Source organism: Anomaloglossus baeobatrachus, chromosome 7 (assembly GCF_048569485.1).
Source record: "Anomaloglossus baeobatrachus isolate aAnoBae1 chromosome 7, aAnoBae1.hap1, whole genome shotgun sequence".
NCBI lineage: Eukaryota > Metazoa > Chordata > Amphibia > Anura > Aromobatidae > Anomaloglossus > Anomaloglossus baeobatrachus.
Window position 1 is genome coordinate 109,445,581 of NC_134359.1, and position 21,198 is coordinate 109,466,778.

General features: G+C 41.6%; 2 protein-coding genes across 2 annotated transcripts in view; both read left to right on the top strand.

Annotated features, from left to right (window-relative positions):
- Window positions 1–21,198, top strand: part of LOC142245158 (voltage-gated delayed rectifier potassium channel KCNH8-like) — a 771,887-nt gene that overhangs the window by 348,475 nt on the left and 402,214 nt on the right. The window lies entirely within an intron of this gene.
- LOC142245745 (uncharacterized) lies at window positions 10,704–16,677 on the top strand. The gene is made up of 4 exons (XM_075318704.1): window positions 10,704–10,890; window positions 11,590–11,740; window positions 11,836–12,884; window positions 16,610–16,677. Exons 1-4 carry the CDS (start codon window positions 10,704–10,706, stop codon window positions 16,675–16,677), a joined length of 1,455 nt encoding a protein of 484 aa, XP_075174819.1.

Genomic DNA, 21,198 nt, shown 5'->3' on the forward strand with positions numbered 1-21,198 from the left:
AGTCTGTTTGACTATTTAATCTTTATTTAGCAGTGTCTTGATGTTCAAAACACATATGTCAACACGCAAGGGGAAATGCATGTAAAAAGTGCTGAAAACGCATCTTAAACGCGGTAAATACGCATGCGTTTTCAGCGCTAAAGTTCTGAAAAAGGCAACTTTGGACAAATCAATTAAGCCCAAAACGTGCGTTTAGAACTGCAAGTAGGAGAATGCAAAGTGCGGTCTTAGCCAAAGGGTGCATTTAAAGTGCACATTTTGTGGTGTCTCGGTCAAGAAAATTGATCGATGAGCTGGATGATGCTGCTTCTCTTTTCTTGGGAAATCTTCATGGCTGCTCCTCAATTCAAACCAGTGACCTTTCACTTGGGAATCAACCTAATAACACACTGAGCTATTAAAAAATGTGAGAACAGGTTGTAATTTGTACTATGCAGGAAAAAAAAAAGAATTCTTCACCATCAGAAGCAAAACAGTAACAATGCAGTGACATTACAAGAATCTGCATAGCTAATCATATGCTAAATAGTGGCAACTCAAATTTATATATGAGACAGCCAAGATGATTGCCTATAAAATGATGGTAGTCTCACATTCAAAGCTGGAGTAAATGGGGAGATGAGGAGCCTGAAAGTCAAAAGTTCAAATTATTGTTACTCTTTTGCTCTTCAGTATATTACCTCATTATTCTACCCTAGTACACACTAAAATTAGTGATAATTACCCCTCTACACCGTTAGGGAAGTTTTAATTAACAAGCAAAATGTTTTTCCTATTTTGTGCTGTCTAAACCTAAGGTGCATCTTACGTTAAGGAGCATCTTAGGGTATGTGCACATGTTGGCTATTCGGATGCAGAAATTTCTGCACCATTTCTGCATCTCTTGGAGGAAAATGCAGTAGAAAAATGTGTGTTTTTTGCCATGTTTTCAATGCATGGACAGATAGATAGATAGATAGATAGATAATAGATAAATATATAGACAGACAGACATACAGACATATAATTGCACAAAAAACCTATGCGGGGTCCTCCCATTATTTTTGTCGATCATCAAAGGTAAAGCAGACAGCTATTATTACCAGGTTGGGAAGATCCATAGGTTTTGGGCCCTTCCTAGCCTAAAAATAGCAGCCCGCAGTTGCTCCAGAAATAGCGCATCACATTAGATGCCCCAATTCTGGCACTTCGCCTCTGCTCTTCCCAATTGCCCTGGTGCATTGGCAATTGTGGAAATGGTAGCTGGGGTTGATGTCAGCTGTGTGGTGTCCGATTAACATCAAGGCCAGGTGTTAGTAATGGAGAGGTGTCTATCATTACTATCCTAGTAAATAAAAAAACCACAAACACAAAAATACTTCCCCTTGTTCACGATTTAATTATAAAAAAAAACTTATGCAAGTCCAACAAAGTGCAGGGGTTCTGACGTAGTCCAGGGAATCCATCGTAGTCCAGAAATGGTAGCCTGAAAGACATAAAAAGAGGAAAAGAAAAACAAGACACTGTCCCTTGTTCACCATTTTAGAGTATTAGAAATCAACTTTTCCACGCAAGTTCAACATAGTCTAGTGTGTCCCACAGTGTTCCTTGATTACTTAGATCAAAGGCTGTGGACCCTCAGAACGAGGCGTCATATACTTTTGAGCAGAAGCCACTCTTGACTCACATTGCACTCCGCGAGACCCGAGATTCTGATGAGCGGTGACGTCACCATCAGGTCTCATGGAGAACAGCTACTTCTCAAAGTCGCTGCTGCTTAAAGTCTATGTAATCAAGGAACGTTGTGGGAAGCGCTGGACTATGTTGGACCTACGTGGGAACCTTGCTTTTTAATAAATTGGTGAATGAGGGACAGTGTCTTGTTTTTTTTTCTCTCTTCTCTCTTTTTATGTTTTTCAGGTTTCCATCTGCGGTCTATGTTAGATTCTCAGGACTGTGTCGTAATCCCTGGTCTGTGTTGGACGTGCATGTTGTTTTTTGTTTCTGTTTTTTTTTTTTTTTTATATTCGCAAACCAGGGAAAAAAGCCAGGGAGTGTTTTTCAAATAAAATATTTTTGTGTGTGTGTTTTTTTTCTTTTTTACTTCCTGGGTTAGTAATGGGTGTGTCTGATAAATACTTCTTCATTACTAGCACTGGGGGAAACATCACTGAGGACACCAATATGAAGTCATATGAAAGCAATATATTTTATTAGAAAACAATAAAATTCATGACAAAACATGGTGTTAATCCGACAGAAAGAATAAAAGGAGCATGCATGTTGTAGGGTAAAATGTAGAATCACAGATGCACAGATGAAAATAATAAGATGGTAAAAAATATATATGTGAAGATATGATGGTAGCAGAATAATGGTACAAAATAGTAATAGAAATTGTAAGGGGAAGACAATTGGTATGTATGAAGTTATTAAATGCCAACTGCTATATATCACATTTACATATCATAATTGGAGTGAGAAGTCAGTATACATCGAAAGGTAATATAACCAGTATCAGATAATAGTAAGGATCAATAGTGCATATAAAGTGTGGGTGTAATATGAGGTCACTGTGTTGTATAATAAAGTGACATGCAGTCTAATGCAGTAAGTGTGATCTGTTGGAGAAAATCACTGACTTTTCTGCCTCTATAAGACATGTGAATATGCTACCATTATCAAGCTAAGATAAAGTGCTGCACATAGTGCTGTGCCAAGTGTTACCTGCTGATGGGATTCAGAAGTGTGTGCCAACCACCCTGACGCACGTTTCGGCTATTTTTTTCCCACGGTTTGATGCCAGCTGACACTCCACAGCTGACATCAACCCCAAGTACCATTACCCTGATTACCAATGCATCAGGGCAATTGGAAGAGCCGAGGTTAAGTTCCAGAATTGGTGCATCTAATGGATGCGCCACTTCTCGAGCTGCTGCAAGCTGTTATTTTTAGGCTTGTAAGGGCCAAATAGCCATAGACTTTTTCAGCCTGATAATATCAGCCTGCTGCTGTCTGTTGTACCATTGCTGTTAACAAAAGTTGGGGGGACCTCACGGAATTTTTTTTAATTTATTTTTTTCCTTTATCATAAAAAGCTGTCCAATAAGCTCCACAGGGTGCAATTTTATAATATGTCAGTTGCTCTCTTTCACTCTCTCTCTATCTATTTCTATCTATTATCTATCTCTATTTATCCAACAGAAAAAGAGAGACTTTCTTCTCCAATTATTAATTTAAAAATCCTTTATTTTTACATCAATTCAAAGGGATATACATATTAAAACCATTTAAAAAGAGAAAATTGGGGAATGTGTAAGATGCAAAAAAAAACAGACCCAGGACACAATATAAAAACATTGTTGTCTGAATTAAACCATATCATAGGTTGTAAGTATAACATGCAAAAGTATACACAGAATATAATGGATGGTAGTGCGATGCATAGGGTCACTAGGTAAACATGTATATGTTAAGATAAAATAAAAATAAACTGTGTGGGTGAATATTGGCTCCAAGGTGTGAAAGTATGGGAGTCTCACAAAGCGAGAACTAAGCCAGTGCAAACAAATGAGCAGACCAAGGTGCAAAATAAAATAACAACCACACATAACCATTACAATATGTTTAATACACCTGTAAGCAATGCAGGAAAATAGTTACCATATGAATGTGCTCCTAGAACATGCAGTGCGCATTTCACACCCATATTAAAGGGAACCTGTCACCACTTTTTTGGCGTATAAGCTGCAGCCACCACCACCGAGCTCCTATATACAGAATTCTAACATGCTGTATATAAGAGCCCTGGCCGCTGTGAGAACATAAAAAACACTTTATAATACTTACCTAACGGTCGCGCGGTGGGCCTAATGGGTGTCTCTGTTCTCCGGTGCCGGCGCCGCCTCTTTTTGCCATCTTTGTGCTCCTTCTTCTCTAGCCGTGGTGCATGACGGGTCCGTCGTCATCCACACTCGCCGACATTCAGGTCCTGACTAGGTGCACTTTTATTTGCCCTGATCAGGGCAGATCAAAGTATTGTAGTGCGCCTGCACAGGACCGGCGAGTGTGTATGACGTAGACACGTCATGCACACAGGCTTCAGAAGAAGGACGAAGATGGCCGAAATAGGCTTCGCCGGCACTGGAGAACGGAGACGCCCATTAGGCCCACCGAGCGACCGTTAGGTAAGTTTTATAAAGTGCTTTTTATGTTCTCACAGCGGCCTGGGCTCTTATATACAGCATGTTAGAATACTGTATATAAGAGCCCGGTGGTGGTGGCCCAGCTTATAGGGCAAAAAAGTGGTAACAGGTTCCCTTTAACACTGAGGCCAAATCGTTTTTTATTATCTATCTCGGTAGCATTCACTACTTTGCTGGCATCAAGATTCCATTCAGGTTTTGTGATAAATCTGAACTCAAAAATGCATAAAAAATGTGATAAAAACACAATATAGCCTTATTGTCCGAAAAATATGGTAGGTTATTGTATTATATGAAAAAATACTGTAGCTGTATTCTTATGTAGGATATAGCCCTTCCCTGACTAATAAATATGCTGTGCTTGGAAATTCCTTAAAGTTGCCATTGCCAATTCTGTTTGAAGCAAGGCTGTTTCCACCACTGTCTACAACAAAAAGATCTACATCATGAAATATTAAAAAAATGTATGCCGTGGGAATCATTCCTATAGTTATTTTACTGTAGAACATCCATGCATAAATCTAGTGGAGAGAAAATTATCAGCTCCTTTAAGTGTAATCTCATTCCTCCCTATGGACAATTATGTAACAAGTTCATTGTCACTGTTGGCAATGTGAGATGGCATGTCTGTAAATTTACACAACCCACAGTACGCTGGAATTCCCTGGAATATTTTGACCTTGTCCTACGGGTTACATTACCATACTGTAAGAAGGAATTTATTCAAAAGATGGAAACAAAAGAAACATTTTGTCATTGCCGGGGGCAGTGTAAGCCGGCCACAGCTCCTAACGCTCAACTTATAGAAGCATTCCACCCTAAATGCAGTTCGTAAAATGTCCTATGACATTGATGAATCAATTGCAAAGAATAGTTAGGATTTTGTGGTGAAAAGAGAGCCATAATTGCAGACTGGAATGGTTCATAAATACATTTCCTAAACAGTATGTTGGCTTATACCTCCTTGGCTAATGTCTACATGAATAAAAAACAGTAGAGCAATATAAAAGGAAGCCTGTCATGTCTGAAATGCAAATTAAACTAATTAAACAGTTATGTATAAAACTTATTATACAAGCAGTATTCATTTCATTACTGTATTTACTTTTAAAACTCGTTTTATTCCATATGCAAATGTAGGGGCTTCGGCGCAAGCCGGTGTAGCTAAGTCCTATGTGCACCATTATTCCACCTCAATTAGCAGAGCGATCGCTGTGAAGACCTTAACCACAGCGCTGTGCATACATACTGTCTATGAAGGAGTCAGCGGTGATCACACAGTATGGGAGAAGGCCTCCTTTCTGCATTATCATCTATCAGCATGTAAGAGGAAGGACTATGCCTGTGCACCCCTACCCTGAAGACACTGATCGCCTTTGAATCGCGATAATGTGACCTGTGTTTATGTATGCAATTTATTTGTGCTAAAAGTTTGTGTGGCCATCTAGTGGGTTTAGGTACTACTCCATCGTAAAGAGAATAGGTCCTGCCTAGCAACAAGAGGACTTAGGCAGGGAATAGTTAAGTTCTGTGGGTTGCACACAGGAGAAGGAGCCAGCTTCAGGGTACAGCCTGACTCTATCTGGTTTAGTAGTAGTAGTAGTAGTTGGAGTGTGTAAAGCAATACTAATAGGTAGTATAGCAAGTAGGAGTAGTGTGCAAGCCTGACAGAAAGCTTAGGCCTTAGAAAGAGGGTGTGGTATCTGTGACCTGATCATCACGGTCAAACTGGAAACAGAGCATGGGGTAACAACTCCTCCTGGGGACGGGTATAGGGTCACCTCTGTCCCACAGTTGTTAGTACCATGCCTGAAATCTACATGGTTTTCCTGGTCAGTGGACTGACTCCAGTGGTACCAGACTTCAAATGGAAGCTTGGCATAGACCTAGGCAAACACGTCGGAATTGAAACTATGGTAGACAAGGTGAGTCCAAAGGCTGTCGACACCATTATAGAGAATGGGTCTCTGTGGTTGGGACAAGACACTGGCCAGTGTGGACTAAATGACTTTATCATGTGGGACTGTGGTGTCAGAGAGTAAGGAGAAGGAGGAACAAACAGCAGCAGTAGTACCAGGAGTGATGCAGCAGTCTAACGTGAAAGTTTGGGTTAAAATCGATTATGCTGTGTGGAGACACGGGAGTCAGTGGGTGCTCTCATCCACTGACCTGGTCACCTTCAGAAAGACAGCATGGCCCAGGGCTCATCCCAACTGAACGCCCAACTTCCTTGACCATGGGTGGAACACTACTCAGACAACACAGGATGAGGGAATCACAATATTAAGACTTTATTGGATCCCCAAACAATTATCAGCATATAGCACATAACCAGCAAAACCACAGAATGTAACAACAGTTTCTCACCCTTCCGCTGGCTCACCAGGGATTAGAATGTCCATGCCTCAGAGCTTCCAGGGCTACTTACTCCAAACCAGCAGCACCCCGCTTTTGGCGGGCACCCACCGAGAATGGAATAACGCCAGATTTAGGAAGCTGGCTGAGGGCCGCAAAGCCTGTAGTCAGGTGACAGGATTGTTCTGAGCTGGATTCCTTACTTAGGTAGTCCTTGATATCTCAGCCGAATCCTTGCATTCGATGCTGAAGTCCATGTAGTATTATAATCCAGGTTCGGTTATGGCTTGCCAATCGGATCTGCAGATCCTAGATTGGTATCATGTAGCAAGAGTATTGCTGGGCAATGGACAGTCCTCCTTCTTATACCCCTGAGCTCTCCATTTAGGCCATTGGTGGATAAGACTGGGCTCTTATTGGCTAGATTTCAAGCCATGTACAAAATATCCCTAGTAGTAATGGTCTCTGGCAGAGACGAGGGAGAGACAACTAAGTTACATCGTATATAGCAATACACATAGTAATACAATGGGAGGTTCACATAATTGATTTGTCTGGGTATCTGACCTTCACTGGTCAAGGTAATTACATGAGTCAACAAGAACTATAACACTAGACTCCTAAGAGTCTTGTAGAAACAATGAGGGGCTTATCCCCCGTTCATAAACAAACTATCATCATGTCTGGCTGAATTTTAAGAAACTTAACCCATGCTAGGCACTGACAGAGTCCATGTCGTCACATGCTGTACTAAATGTTTTCAAATATTGTGCACACAGTATGGATCTGTTGGAAGTACTGTGTGAAACCTATAGTAAAAGATTGTTAAAAAAGGATCCCGAGTGTGTGTCAATGACTCCCCAGCAGAAGAATCCTGGTCAGCACGAGGGCCTAATCACAGGTGTGGCTTGCACACACAAAGACCACACGCCCAGCCAGGATCACCCCAAACAATCCCTTCGCCCTTGCTCTGTGCAGTAGTCTGTGGAATTTACCACCAAAGAAGGACTGTTGAGAAGCCCCTCGTCCACCGCCCTGCACTGCCACCACAAGCGGCCTCTTATAGATCCTTATTTATTAGTCTGAGCAGACAGTTGTCAAAAAAGTTTCTCTTGTTCTTGAAGACCCGACATATCTGCCCATCCTGTGGATAACTATTTGATTTTAATGAGAACAATGTATTGGTTCCCTTGTCCCATGGAGGCGCTGCAGGCGAATTGTACTGTTGTTGTCAGATAATCGCTGCAGATTCCAGATTATTATCAGTGTATGTTTCAGCAAAAAGCTATTGTTTAATGGGGGTATGCGTTTTATTAGTTTGCTACTTATAGTCTGATAGTGTAAGAAAATATTTTAGGTTACTTAGGAGTCAGTGATAAATATTGCACTTAGGGGCCCTTTGCACACTACGACATTGCAGGTACGATGTCGGTGGGGTCAAATCGAAAGTGACGCACATCCGGCGTCGCTCTCGACATCGTAGTGTGTAAATCGTTTTAACTACGATTACCGAGCGCAAAAGCGTCGGTATCGTATGATCGGTGTAGTGTCGGTCATTTTCATTATTTTGGCTACAGCTACGGTACGATGTTGTTCCTCGTTCCTGCGGCAGCACACATCGCTGTGTATGAAGTTGCAGGAGCGAGGAACATCTCCTACCTGCGTCCCGTCTGCAATGCGGAAGGAAAGAGGTAGGCGGGATGTTTACGCCCTGCTCATCTCCGCCCCTCCGCTTCTATTGGCCGCCTGCCGTGTGATGTCGCTGTGATGCCACACGACCCTCCCCCTTAGGAAGGAGGCGGGTCGCCGGCCAGAGCGACGTCGCAGGGCAGGTAAGTGCATGTGAAGCTGCTGCAGCGATAATATTCGCTACGGCAGCTATCACGAAATATCGCAGCTGCGACGGGGGTGGGGACTATCACACTCAGCATCGCAGCATTGGCTTGCGATATCGTAGTGTGCAAAGGGCCCCTAAGACTGTGATCATTAAGTCCAATATTTGGATTGTGTTGTTCAGGTTACTTTAAACAATAGAAAGGGAAGAACTCAAACTACAAAACAACCTAGAGTATAAATAGGTTTCTGCAGTCAGCGGACACAGATCGCCTGTTCCCCCCATACAAATCTCCCCCATAAGCAACTTCTGAAAGCATCTTTGAGTATCTGGTGTAAAGTGGGGTTTTTCCTTTGGCCATCCCTCTTTACTACAGTTTTTCCTTTTTTTCTTTCAGTTGTATATTTACCTAACATAGTATTGCTAATTGCTATTGTTACTAAATACGTGTAACTGAATAGTGAGAATGTGATTGTTTTTTCATTGCTTACAGTACACAGTTACAGTGTAGCCCATTTTTCTGGGAACATCTTGTTTATAACTTAAACTTTAAATTAAACCGCAATGTTCCGTCATTATTTAGAAAAAGAAAAACGTCCTTTTAATTGAACAGAAAGTAACTTTGGTCAAGAAAGCTGACACAATAGTGCAAGGCTCCTATGACCCAGAAGAAACTGTTTCTCATCATTATAAAATCACTAAATCATTTCAGAAAAATAGGCGAAATTCTGCTGTGTCCCACTTATAGACATGTATTGTCAGTTCAAAATGTTTAGTGCCGAGTACCGCAATACAGTGCTCAAAAAAATACCAACATACTATGACAAAATAACAGTTCAACATATAATGTAATTTGGTTATAGTACTATATAATGTCTAATTATTGTTTCTATAGATTAGTTTTCTGGCTTCACATTCTTGCAGGTTATTGGCAAACCTGTGTTAAAGGGAACCTGTCAACTTTTTTGGGGCCTATGAGCTGTGGCAATCACCAGAGGGCTCTTATATACAGCATTCTAACATTCTGTATATAACAGCCCAGGCCGCTGTGTAAAATGTAAAAATCACTTTATAATGCTTACCTAAACGGTCGCTGCGGTGGTTGGGCCATGTGGACATCTCCGTTCTCCGGGTCCGGCGCCTCCTCTTTTGACCGTCTTTGACGTCCTTCTTCTGAAGCTGGGGAGCATGACGCATCCTATGTCATCCACACTTGCCGGCATTGAGGTCCTGCGCAGGCGCACTTTGATCTGCCCTGAGCAGGGCAGATCAAAGTATTGTAGTGCGCCTGCGCGGGACCGGTGAGTGTGTATGACGTAGGATGCGTCCTGCACACAGGCTCCGGAAGGAGGACGGAGATGGCCGAAAGAGGAGGCACCGGACCCGGAGAACGAAGACGCCCTTATGGCCCAACTCCACCGCAGCGACTGTTATTTCTGCACACTGTCAGGATTCCTCTCTGTATGCCTTCTCTAGTGGCCATTATGTGACCACTGATATGGTTCCCTTTAAAGATTAAAAGATCAATACTTTCATTGGGTCCAAAACGAATTTTTTGGTGCTGTTCCAATTTCCGCTAATCGCCTGCAGCAGTACTATCATATCAACATATTCAGCCAATCACTGGGCTCAGCTCTATATAACAGCATTGATAATGTAGGAATATATCTCTGATGAAAGATAATGTAGCCAATGTTACATGCAGTCCTATGTAACACCACAATAATACTATGTGACTCTACTATTACTACCATATAGTCACATATGCCAATTTTACACAATGAGTTACAGGTGTTGTCTCCTGTAATCATAATCGATCATTTTTCCTTTTTCTTCTACATTTAGTCAATACTAATGATGTATCTAAGGCCTGCGCCACACATCCGTGCCTCCGGTACGTTTTTGGCATTTTTTGCACGTACCGGAGACACGTGCTGATGTTGACATACTATTTTTAATCTAAAAAGCCTCACGTCAGTGTTTGCGCACGGAGCGTGTGTCCGTTCCGTGCGTACGTTTGTGCGTGTCGAAAAAGCGCTGACATGTCCGTTTTCCACCGGCATCACGTCCTCACGGATCCATTAAATCCTATGGGTCCGTGTTTACACGTACGTGATACGGATGGCCTCCGTATGCTATCCGTGTGGTCCGTGTCCGTGTTTTAATTAGAAAGTTTGTTACACTCTGAAATACTTTCAGGTGGCGTAGCTAACATATTTTTTTGCACAAAACTAACTGTGCATTTGCAGAAGGAGTGATCAAGCAAGAAGTTGTAGTTCTGTGTATTGCAAGATCTATTTTGAGCAAACTTTCGTCTTCGAAATATAATAATGGCACCACGGGTGGACACGGAGAAACTTATAACAGCTGTCGAGACTCACCCACCATTATGGGATACACGTGTAGATGGTTACCATGACCGACTGACTGTTGATCGCCATTGGAATCAAGTAGCTGAGGAAGTGTACCCCAATAATGCATGGTCTAGATGTTCTCCTGCAAAGCGTGCTAAATATGGTAAGTTGTTGTATTTTTTTATAGTTATTTATTTAATATCTATATTTGGATTTGTTCATACTTTCAAACGGTGATTGTTTTGGCATAGTTATGTTGTCTTTTAGTGTAAAATCCTATGAGAAGAATTGGTCTATGTACTACTCAATATATTGAGTTCCTGTACACTTTTTTCATAGTATCACCAAACTTTCATCAGTGTCAAAAATCAAAGTATACTTAAATTTGTAATCTGACTTGGAATTCTTCATGAATTTACTTAATTAACTGATTAAACTGTCATGTTTTTTAAAATTCCCTGTTGTATTAGTCTAAATTTAGTATCACACTTGAAAATGTTGGTTTTTTTTTTTTTTTAAAATAAAATTGTTTAAAATGACATGTCAATATCATTACCTACATGTATCAAATAATATTTCGAGTAATTTATAGCCAAATGTCATTGCAAAAACACCAAATTATAATTTAAATATAGATGACAATTACTTAAAATATAATTATTCAGAAATATTATTTGGTTATGTGTGAATGTCTAAACATGTTTTTGAATGATGAATATCTAAATAAATTATATTTCATCCTAAGTATTTGACCAACATAATTGTGTTAAATTGTATATTAAATTTCGCAAACATTATTTAAATTAATGTGTGCAGAATTATGGAGAATGTTGCAAGTGACATATTTGTAAATTTTCCACAGTTGACTTGGTAAAAAGGCGTTGGCGTTCAGCCCGTGATCAGTACCGAAGGGAGTACAACCCTATGCCATCCTCATCCAGCCAAGGCCGCAAACGCAGATATGTCTACTATGAACAAATAAGCTTCCTAGCACCCATCTTAGAAGTTACACAGTAAGTTTTTTTTTTTCTGAAAAAAAAAAAAACCCTGAAGATAATTGGACAAAGATAAATGTTAAGATTGTAATATGTTTTTTCATTTCTTATAGAACGGAGGATAATCTTGACGAATCAGATGATGAACCAACAGCAGGTCCCTCTGCTACAGCCACCTCAGCATCAGAACAAGAACCTGCCAGAGAAGACATTGAAATTCCTGAGACTCAACAAGATGCAGCAAATGAATCACATGAGGGTGGGACAGAGAGTGCACAAACCAACACCCAAGGCTCATCAACGCAACAAACAACCACACCAGCTACACAATCAACACAAACAAATGTACTTCCACGTTTTGCACCACAACCTCTACGTGCAAGAAGAATCCGCAGACCTGAGGAAATGAGATCCTTACCGGAAATAATTGACACACGCATTATTCACATAATGAACACTTTAATTCCAGAAACAGATGCCGAGCGTTTTTGTCGCTCTTTATCAACTAGCTTAACCAAAATTCCTTCAGATAGGCAGGAACGTGTAAGAGCTGCTATGCTGACCCTACTGTCAGCTAGTCAGGCAGAACAGGAACCAGTGAGAGTGTATGAGGCCATAGAAAATTGGCGTACCATTATGCAACAACATACAGTCCCAAACACAACAGACAATCAAAATACAATTTCAACACAAACAACAATGGCAACTGTAATAGTCAATAATCCACTATTACAACAATCTGGACAACCTTCAATTGCTTCAAGTACGTTATTCCCAACACCAATTAGACAAGGGTATGTTGCAACCAATACTGGTGCCTTAAGCACAGTACAAAGTGCTACCTCTCAGCAACCCATGAACTATATGAATTTACAACCAACTCAAACTACTAGTTACTTTACTCAACCCACAAATATTGGTGGTTTACCTAATTTGTTTCCAGGTTCAACATACCCACAATCATTCATGATGCCTCATTATCCAATCTCAACTATGTTACCTACACCACACTTACAAACATCAGTCAACTATCCTCAAGGTCAACAACATACACACACACAATACCCAATTACCCATGTAGATCCACAGGTGTACTCAACCACAGGCAATGTGTTGGGACAAACCAGCATGCAACAGACTGTTCCACACACTACTGTAGCTAGTAATAGGAATGTTGTTCAGCAAACAACTGTTTCCATTCCTGAAAATACCATTTCTGAGGCCACACAAAACAACATACTCAGCAACACTCAGGTTACTTCACTAGAAGATCTTGTTGACTTGTGATGCACATTTTTGTTAATCTTAACAATCAAACAACAAATCTGATGAATGTGTCAAAATGTTAAAAAAGAGGGATTTCCAAAAATGTGCTAACTCAAAGTTGAAAAGATTTTAAAAACATGTGTGATTATACTTAGTGACGGATCACATATATGTTTTATGGCCTTTATTTTTGGAAATTTAATAACACATTTTTACCCAACCAATTTGATGGTTAGATTATTTCTAATATTCTGAAAACACAGTTTACAATTTTTTGGTCTATGACAATGTCCAACATGATAGCAACTTTATTGGCCGACATTTTTCAACATTGTAAGCAATGCACACATTTTCTTTACAATTACTCTTGTATGTAAAGTATATTTTGTATGTTATGAAGAATACCATCAAAATTTACATTTAGAAAAATTTAACACAAGATGAACAATATGTACATTTTTAATGTGGATGTGAAAAAATAACATCCTTACTTTATGGATTAATATGCTTATTCTTAATAAAACATTCTGTTTTTGAAGAAAAGAAACATGTTTATTATTGATATTTATTAATAATATTGCATTTTTTCAATAGACGATTAACATTATTAATGTTGTAAGTTTAAAATAAGTTTCCTAAAACATGATAGTAACACAGAAATGTACATACACATACATACAACATTCAGAAAACCATGTTGCTAACAGAAATGTCAGTTTATGATTAACGCATTTGCCCTTTAATACTAGTTTGATTTAAGCTCTTAGATGTTGAGAAAATTTAACCAAGTTCCTATAATAAAAAAAATTTATATTTTTATCAACACAAAACCATCACAATCTTAACAATCATCACTATTATTAGTATCATCAAAACAATTAAAGTAATCAGTAAATAAATTTCTAATTTGTAAACCAGATGTCACGGAATTATGAGACATAGGTTCACCTGTGGGATTGATAACATGGTTTATCTGAAATTCATCATCCACATAAGTTCCTCCTTCATGTATCCGACAGAAATTGTGAAGCACTATGGTAGCCTTGAGTACAGATGTGACAAAGGTTGGCTGCAACTGAATCGTTGTCTGATAAATGCGCCATTTGTTAGCTAAAATACCAAATGCACACTCCACATAACGTCTTGCTTTAGTTAGCCGATTATTAAAGTACTGTTTCCTGTCATCAATGGATCTCCTTGGATATGGTCGCATAACATGTTTGGATAATGCAAATCCTGCATCTGCTACCATCACATATGGTGCCAACGGTCCAGATGTACCAGGTAGGGCAACTGGAGGGGGGATCAATAATGAATTTTCTTGCAGGCGTTGGGCTAATCTTGATGAACGGAAAATACGGGCATCTGAGGCACTACCATAGGCCCCAATGTCTGCATAAATAAATCGGTATTCTGTGTCAACCAATGCCAAAATAACAACGGAAAAAAACTTATGAAAATTGAAATAACGTGACCCAGAGTTTGGTGGCTTTTTTACTCTGAAATGCTTGCCATCCAAAGCTCCTATGCAGTTAGGAAAGTCAACAGAGTCCTTGAAGCCCTTAGAGATTTTCAACCAATCTTCTCTGTTTGGCTGAGGCATCATTTGTTCTTTTAAATGTTGCCATATCATGTCGCATGTGTGACGTACTATAACGGCAATGGTTGATCGCCCCAACAAAAAATCAAAATGTAAAGCACTAAAAGATTGACCAGTCGCCAAGAATCTATGAAAACAAGACAAACAATGATTTACAATTAACACTATGTTTTTTTAAATTAAAACAATCATAAGAAAACACAAACATTGAATCGAAAATGAGATTACATCAATAAAGATCAATTACACATTTCACTGTGAAAAATAACACATTTACACAAATTACAAAAATAACAAATATATTACCTCAGAGTCACCATAAATCTCTCCTCTGGGGAAATGGAAAGCCGCATCCAAGTGTCCTGATGTTGCAAATGAGGTCGTAAAATATTTAGTAAGTAATCAAAACTCTCAACTGACAACCGGCAGTATGAAAAAAACTTATCTGGGAAATTCCGTAACTCAATAAATAAAGTATGGAAATGACCATGCATAGGCCGCATCATCATTAGTGGATGCACCCACAATCTGGTTCTTCTTACATTATCATAATGCAACATGTGCCGTCTAACGCCAAAACGACGAGATATAATCCAACATAAAAACACTAAGGCCTCCGTGGATAATGGCATTGCCACTATTTTGTCTCAACACATAGGTGCTCCAAGGCATAATACAAGCAGGAAACAGTTTATAGTTAACTTATATTTATGTCCTAATCACATACACCTATGTGTCATTTAATTCCAAGTAATCACCATTATCTCAATGTGTGAAACATGTGAAACACGCACAAAAAACGGACTGCACACGGAACACACACTGACGTATTTCACGCACAGGAAAACGCACACACGTACACACGTATGACACACGATATGCATACGGACACCACACGGAGGGGAAAAACGGACTGCAAATACGGAACACGGACACAAAAAACGGACTACACCAAACGTACGTTTTTTACACGTGAGTGTGGCAGAGGCCTAAAGCTGTGGAATTAATGGAGAAATATAAGTGGGTAACATAAATAAATAAAATTAATGAGACTGCTTTGAAGACTTCCATCTACAACTTTTTACCGCATTAATGCATAGACCTCTTTTTCGTTCATGCGCTCTGCACACACTTACCCACCTTTCCATAAAATCTATAGCAGTGTTTCTCAACTCCAGTCCTCAAGGCCCACCAACAGATCATGTTTTCAGGTTTTCCTCAATTAGGTTTTCAGGATTTCCTTAATGTTGCACAGGTGATGGAATTATTCCCTGTCTAATATTGAGGAAAACCCCTGAAAACGTGATCTATTAGTGGGCTTGAGGACTGGAGTTGAGAAACACTTATGAATAGTGTGGTAATCATCCAAAGTGTCCAGGTAATAAAAATGCCCCGCTAGTGCTGAGCACACTTATTATACCCTCCTTTTTTACCCCCAACAGTACTAGTGCCCCTAAAATTAACAGTTCCTCCACTGTTTCTCTACATAGTAATAGTGTCCCCTTTGTGATATAGTAACCATGCGTCCTTTCTTATTTCACACAGTAATAATGCCCCCGTGGTGCCTCTACACAATAATAGTGCCCCCTCTGTGCCTCCATAAAATGATCGGTTCCCTACATGGTAATGGTACCTTCTATCTGCCTCCACATGGTAATATTGCCCCACCCGTGCCTCTACACATGGTGCCATCTCTTTGTGGCCACATAGTGATAGTTCCTTATATTGTCTATGTTAGAGTCTTCATAGGGCCAGCAGCAGAGGAGGGAGGAGAACTATGTACAGATGAATGCTCCTCTGTCTCTTCCAAAATGACTATAATTACTCAAAGGCTGTATTTCATAATGCCAACATCAGACTTGTGTCTCTTCCAGAATGATTCAGGTGGTGCAATGATATCGTCATCAAGCTTCCTACACATGGAAGCACACTGTTCATTCCTTAAAGGTCAGGATCCAGATCACCAAGCATCCAGGCTTCTCTCCGATTTGCTGAACCTTTTATTATTTTTACTGGTTCAGAAGAATCCTGGATGAATCCCACTAGAGATGAGCCATTCGATCCACAAAGGATCAAGTTTGAGATTTGATTTGTGGTTCGAAAAAAAATATGTGTCCGACACCATCTCCCACACTGCTAAAACCTCAGAGAGCAGGCTAATGTCTTTTTGGGTGGCTGCACAGGCTTCCCCATAATGCTCTGCAGCTATGATATGTAGAGGATTATCATACCTTGTACAGTGGTTGTCAATACCTGGGCCATCACAGATCAGAGATTCCCAGTGAGGAACATTTTGTACAGTTTTCCATCTCCAGAGTTACTGGGTAAGTCTCTCCCTTCTCTAGTGTGAGCTGTTATAGTCACCGGGGTCCTCTCTCTCCTGTAGAGTATGAGCTTTTATGGTCATTGGGGTCCTCTCTCTAGTTTTTAGTGTGAAAGCTCTTATGATGAGTGGGGTCCGCTCTATTGTATAGAGTGTAAGCTCTTATGGTAAGCGGAGTCCTCTATCTCTCTTGTAGAGTGTAAACTCTTATGGTCAACAGTGTCCTCTCTCCTGTAGAGTGTAAGCTCGTATGGTCAGTGAGGTCCTCTCTCTCCTTTAGAGTGTAAGATCTTGTGGCCATCAGAGTTCTCTCTATTTCCCCTATAGACTCTAAGCTCTTATGATTAGTGTAGTCATCTCGCGCTCTCTTTTATAAAATGTAAGATCTTATAGTTAGTGGGGTCCTCTCTCTCTTTCCTATAGAGTTTAAAGAGGTTGTCCCCTACTTTTACATTGATAGTCTATCCTTAGAATAGGTCATTAATGTCTGGCTGAGGTTTGACACTCACACTCCCACCGATCAGCTCTTCTTGGTGCCGGTGGCGGCAACAGGCAGCTGGAAATGCTCAGTTTTGTCTTTAAGTAAATGCTTTATGAACACACAGCACTGCTACTTCCAGATGCTGTGCAAGGTATGATAATCCTCTAGATGTCATAACTGTAGGACATTATGGGGAAGCTGCAAAGCAAGGCAAAAAGATATCTGCTTGCTGTCTGATTCTTAAGTAGTGTGGGAAATGATCCTCCGAATAAGTTTTTTCTTTGTGAACCTTAATTGAATTTTAAAGTGTTTGAATTAACGTGAAACCACAAATTTCAGGAAATTCACCGAGAGACTTATCCAGTTACTCTGGAGATTAAAACTTAAGGGCCATTTACACGATGCAAATTACTCGCTAACGATTTATCATCGGGGTCACGGTGTTTGTGACGCACATCCGGCGCCGTTAGCGACATCGCAGCGTGTAACACGTACGAGCAACCTTCAACGATTGCAAAAGTGGTAAAAATCGTTGGTTTTGGAGAGGTTGTTCATTGACCAAAAATCGTTGTATGTGCAGTAACGACTAACAAGGTTGTTCGTCGTTCCTGCGGCAACACACATCGCTATGTGTGACACTGCAGGAACGAGGAATATCTCCTTACCTGTGTCCACCGGCAATGAGGAAGGAAGGAGGTGGGCGTCATGTTCAGCCCGCTCATCTCCGCCCCTCCGCTTCTATTGGGCGGCCGCTCAGTGACATCGTCATGACGCCGAACAAACCGCCCCCTTAGAAAGGAGGTGGTTCGCCGGTAACAGCTTCCTCGCTAGGCAGGTATGTGTGACTGTTCCTGGCGATGTTGTGCGCCTTGGGCAGCAATGTGCCCGTGACGCACAACCGACGGGGGCGGATACGCTCGCTAGCGATATCGGTAACGATATCGCCGCATGCAAAGTACCCTTTACTCTGCCATACAAACTTTGCTGGGCAGTGCTGATCTGAGATGACCCGGATACTGACTTCCCCTATACACAGTGTGCTTATCTGAGATGACCCGGGTACTGACTTCCCCTATACACGGTGTGCTGATCTGAGATGACCCGGGTACTGACTTCCCCTATACACGGTGTGCTGATCTGAGATGACCCGGGTACTGACTTCCCCTATACACGGTGTGCTGATCTGAGATGACCCGGGTACTGACTTCCCCTATACACGGTGTGCTGATCTGAGATGACCCGGGTACTGACTTCCCCTATACACGGTGTGCTGATCTGAGATGACCCGGGTACTGACTTCCCCTATACACGGTGTGCTGATCTGAGATGACCCTTGTACTGACTTCCCCTATACACAGTGTACTGATCTGAGATGACCCGGGTACTGACTTCCCCTAAACACAGTGTGCTGATCTGAGATGACCCGGGTACTGACTTCCCCTATACACAGTGTGCTGATCAGAGATGACCCAGGTACTGACTTCCCCTATACACGGTGTGCTGATCTGAGATGACCCGGGTACTGACTTCCCCTATACACGGTGTGCTGATCTGAGATGACCCGGGTACTGACTTCCCCTATACATGGTGTGCTGATCTGAGATGACCCGGGTACTGACTTCCCCTATACACGGTGTGCTGATCTGAGATGACCCAGGTACTGACTTCCCCTATACACGGTGTGCTGATCTGAGATGACCCGGGTACTGACTTCCCCTATACACAGTGTGCTGATCAGAGATGACCCAGGTACTGACTTCCCCTATACACGGTGTGCTGATCTGAGATGACCCGAGTACTGACTTCCCCTATACACGGTGTGCTGATCTGAGATGACCCGGGTACTGACTTCCTCTATACACAGTGTGCTGATCTGTGATGACCCGGGTACTGACTTCCCCTGTACACAGTGTGCTGATCTGAGATGACCCGGGTACTGACTTCCTCTATACACGGTGTGCTGATCTGAGATGACCCGGGTACTGACTTCCTCTATACACGGTGTGCTGATCTGAGATGACCCGGGTACAGACTTCCTCTATATACGGTGTGCTGATCTGAGATGACCCGGGTACTGACTTCCTCTATACACGGTGTGCTGATCTGAGATGACCCGGGTACTGACTTCCTCTATACACGGTGTGCTGATCTGAGATGACCCGGGTACTGACTTCCTCTATACACGGTGTGCTGATCTGTGATGACCCGGGTACTGACTTCCTCTATACACGGTGTGCTGATCTGTGATGACCCGGGTACTGACTTCCTCTATACACGGTGTGCTGATCTGAGATGACCCGGGTACTGACTTCCCCTATACACGGTGTGCTGATCTGTGATGACCCGGGTACTGACTTCCCCTATACACGGTGTGCTGATCTGTGATGACCCGGGTACTGACTTCCTCTATACACAGTGTGCTGATCTGAGATGACCCGGGTACTGACTTCCTCTATACACGGTGTGCTGATCTGAGATGACCCGGGTACTGACTTCCCCTATACACGGTGTGCTGATCTGAGATGACCCGGGTACTGACTTCCTCTATACACGGTGTGCTGATCTGAGATGACCCGGGTACTGACTTCCTCTATACACGGTGTGCTGATCTGAGATGACCCGGGTACTGACTTCCTCTATACACGGTGTGCTGATCTGTGATGACCCGGGTACTGACTTCCCCTGTACACGGTGTGCTGATCTGTGATGACCCGGGTACTGACTTCCTATATACACGGTGTGCTGATCTGAGATGACCCGGGTACTGACTTCCCCTATACACGGTGTGCTGATCTGAGATGACCCGGGTACTGACTTCCCCTATACACGGTGTGCTGATCTGTGATGACCCGGGTACTGACTTCCCCTATACACGGTGTGCTGATCTGTGATGACCCGGGTACTGACTTCCCCTATACACGGTGTGCTGATCTGTGATGACCCGGGTACTGACTTCCCCTATACACGGTGTGCTGATCTGTAAAATGTGATAGCTGCAGAGCATTATCGGGAAGCCAACACAGCAATTTAAATTGGCATGTGCTTGCTCTCTGATGCTTCAACAGTGTGGTAAATAGTGTTGGGCAAGTTTGTTTTTTTCTTTTTGCTAACTGCAAATTGAAGATCAAAATGTTCAGATTCATATGAATCTGCAAATGTCAGGAAATTCAACTCAATCTTGATCCTCCGTGAATCAATCCGCTTACCTCTACTCCTGGAACACTAGAGAAATGCATCATTTTCATATTGTTAACTTGTGTAACGATCCTATGATCTCCACAATTCCAGTTTTTCTTCTCGGTGTTGCATTTTCAATATTGAGGTGTATAGTTTAATAAGAATTATTTAGTGATTTTTTTTGTCAATAGGTGGGATTTGTTCATTGCAACTGTAGCTGACATTATCATTACATTTCTTCACATTTAGTATGTGCTTGCATTCAAATAGAGGGGAGTGGCTATAAGCCCCTGTACCCCTGATGAAGCCAGATTAAAAGGTGAAACATATTGCAAGGATCAAGCGGGCTTGTGTGATAGGTTCTTAACAACTGTAGTGGCTGATCATGGCACAAGGATGGTGTGTGTACTGCAGACACACTATCAGTCCAATTATTGCAGTAATACGAGAGCTGAAGATTAGTTCTTTCAGTTTGACAGCAATATTTGAAAAGCCACATATTAAGGACATAGGGACATAATGTCCTGCTACGTACAGAGAAGTACCAAGCGAACGGGAAGGGAAGAGAAATCCTGTGTCTAGGGAAGAAGAAGATAGTGACCGCTGACCAAATCTACTGCTGGTCCCTG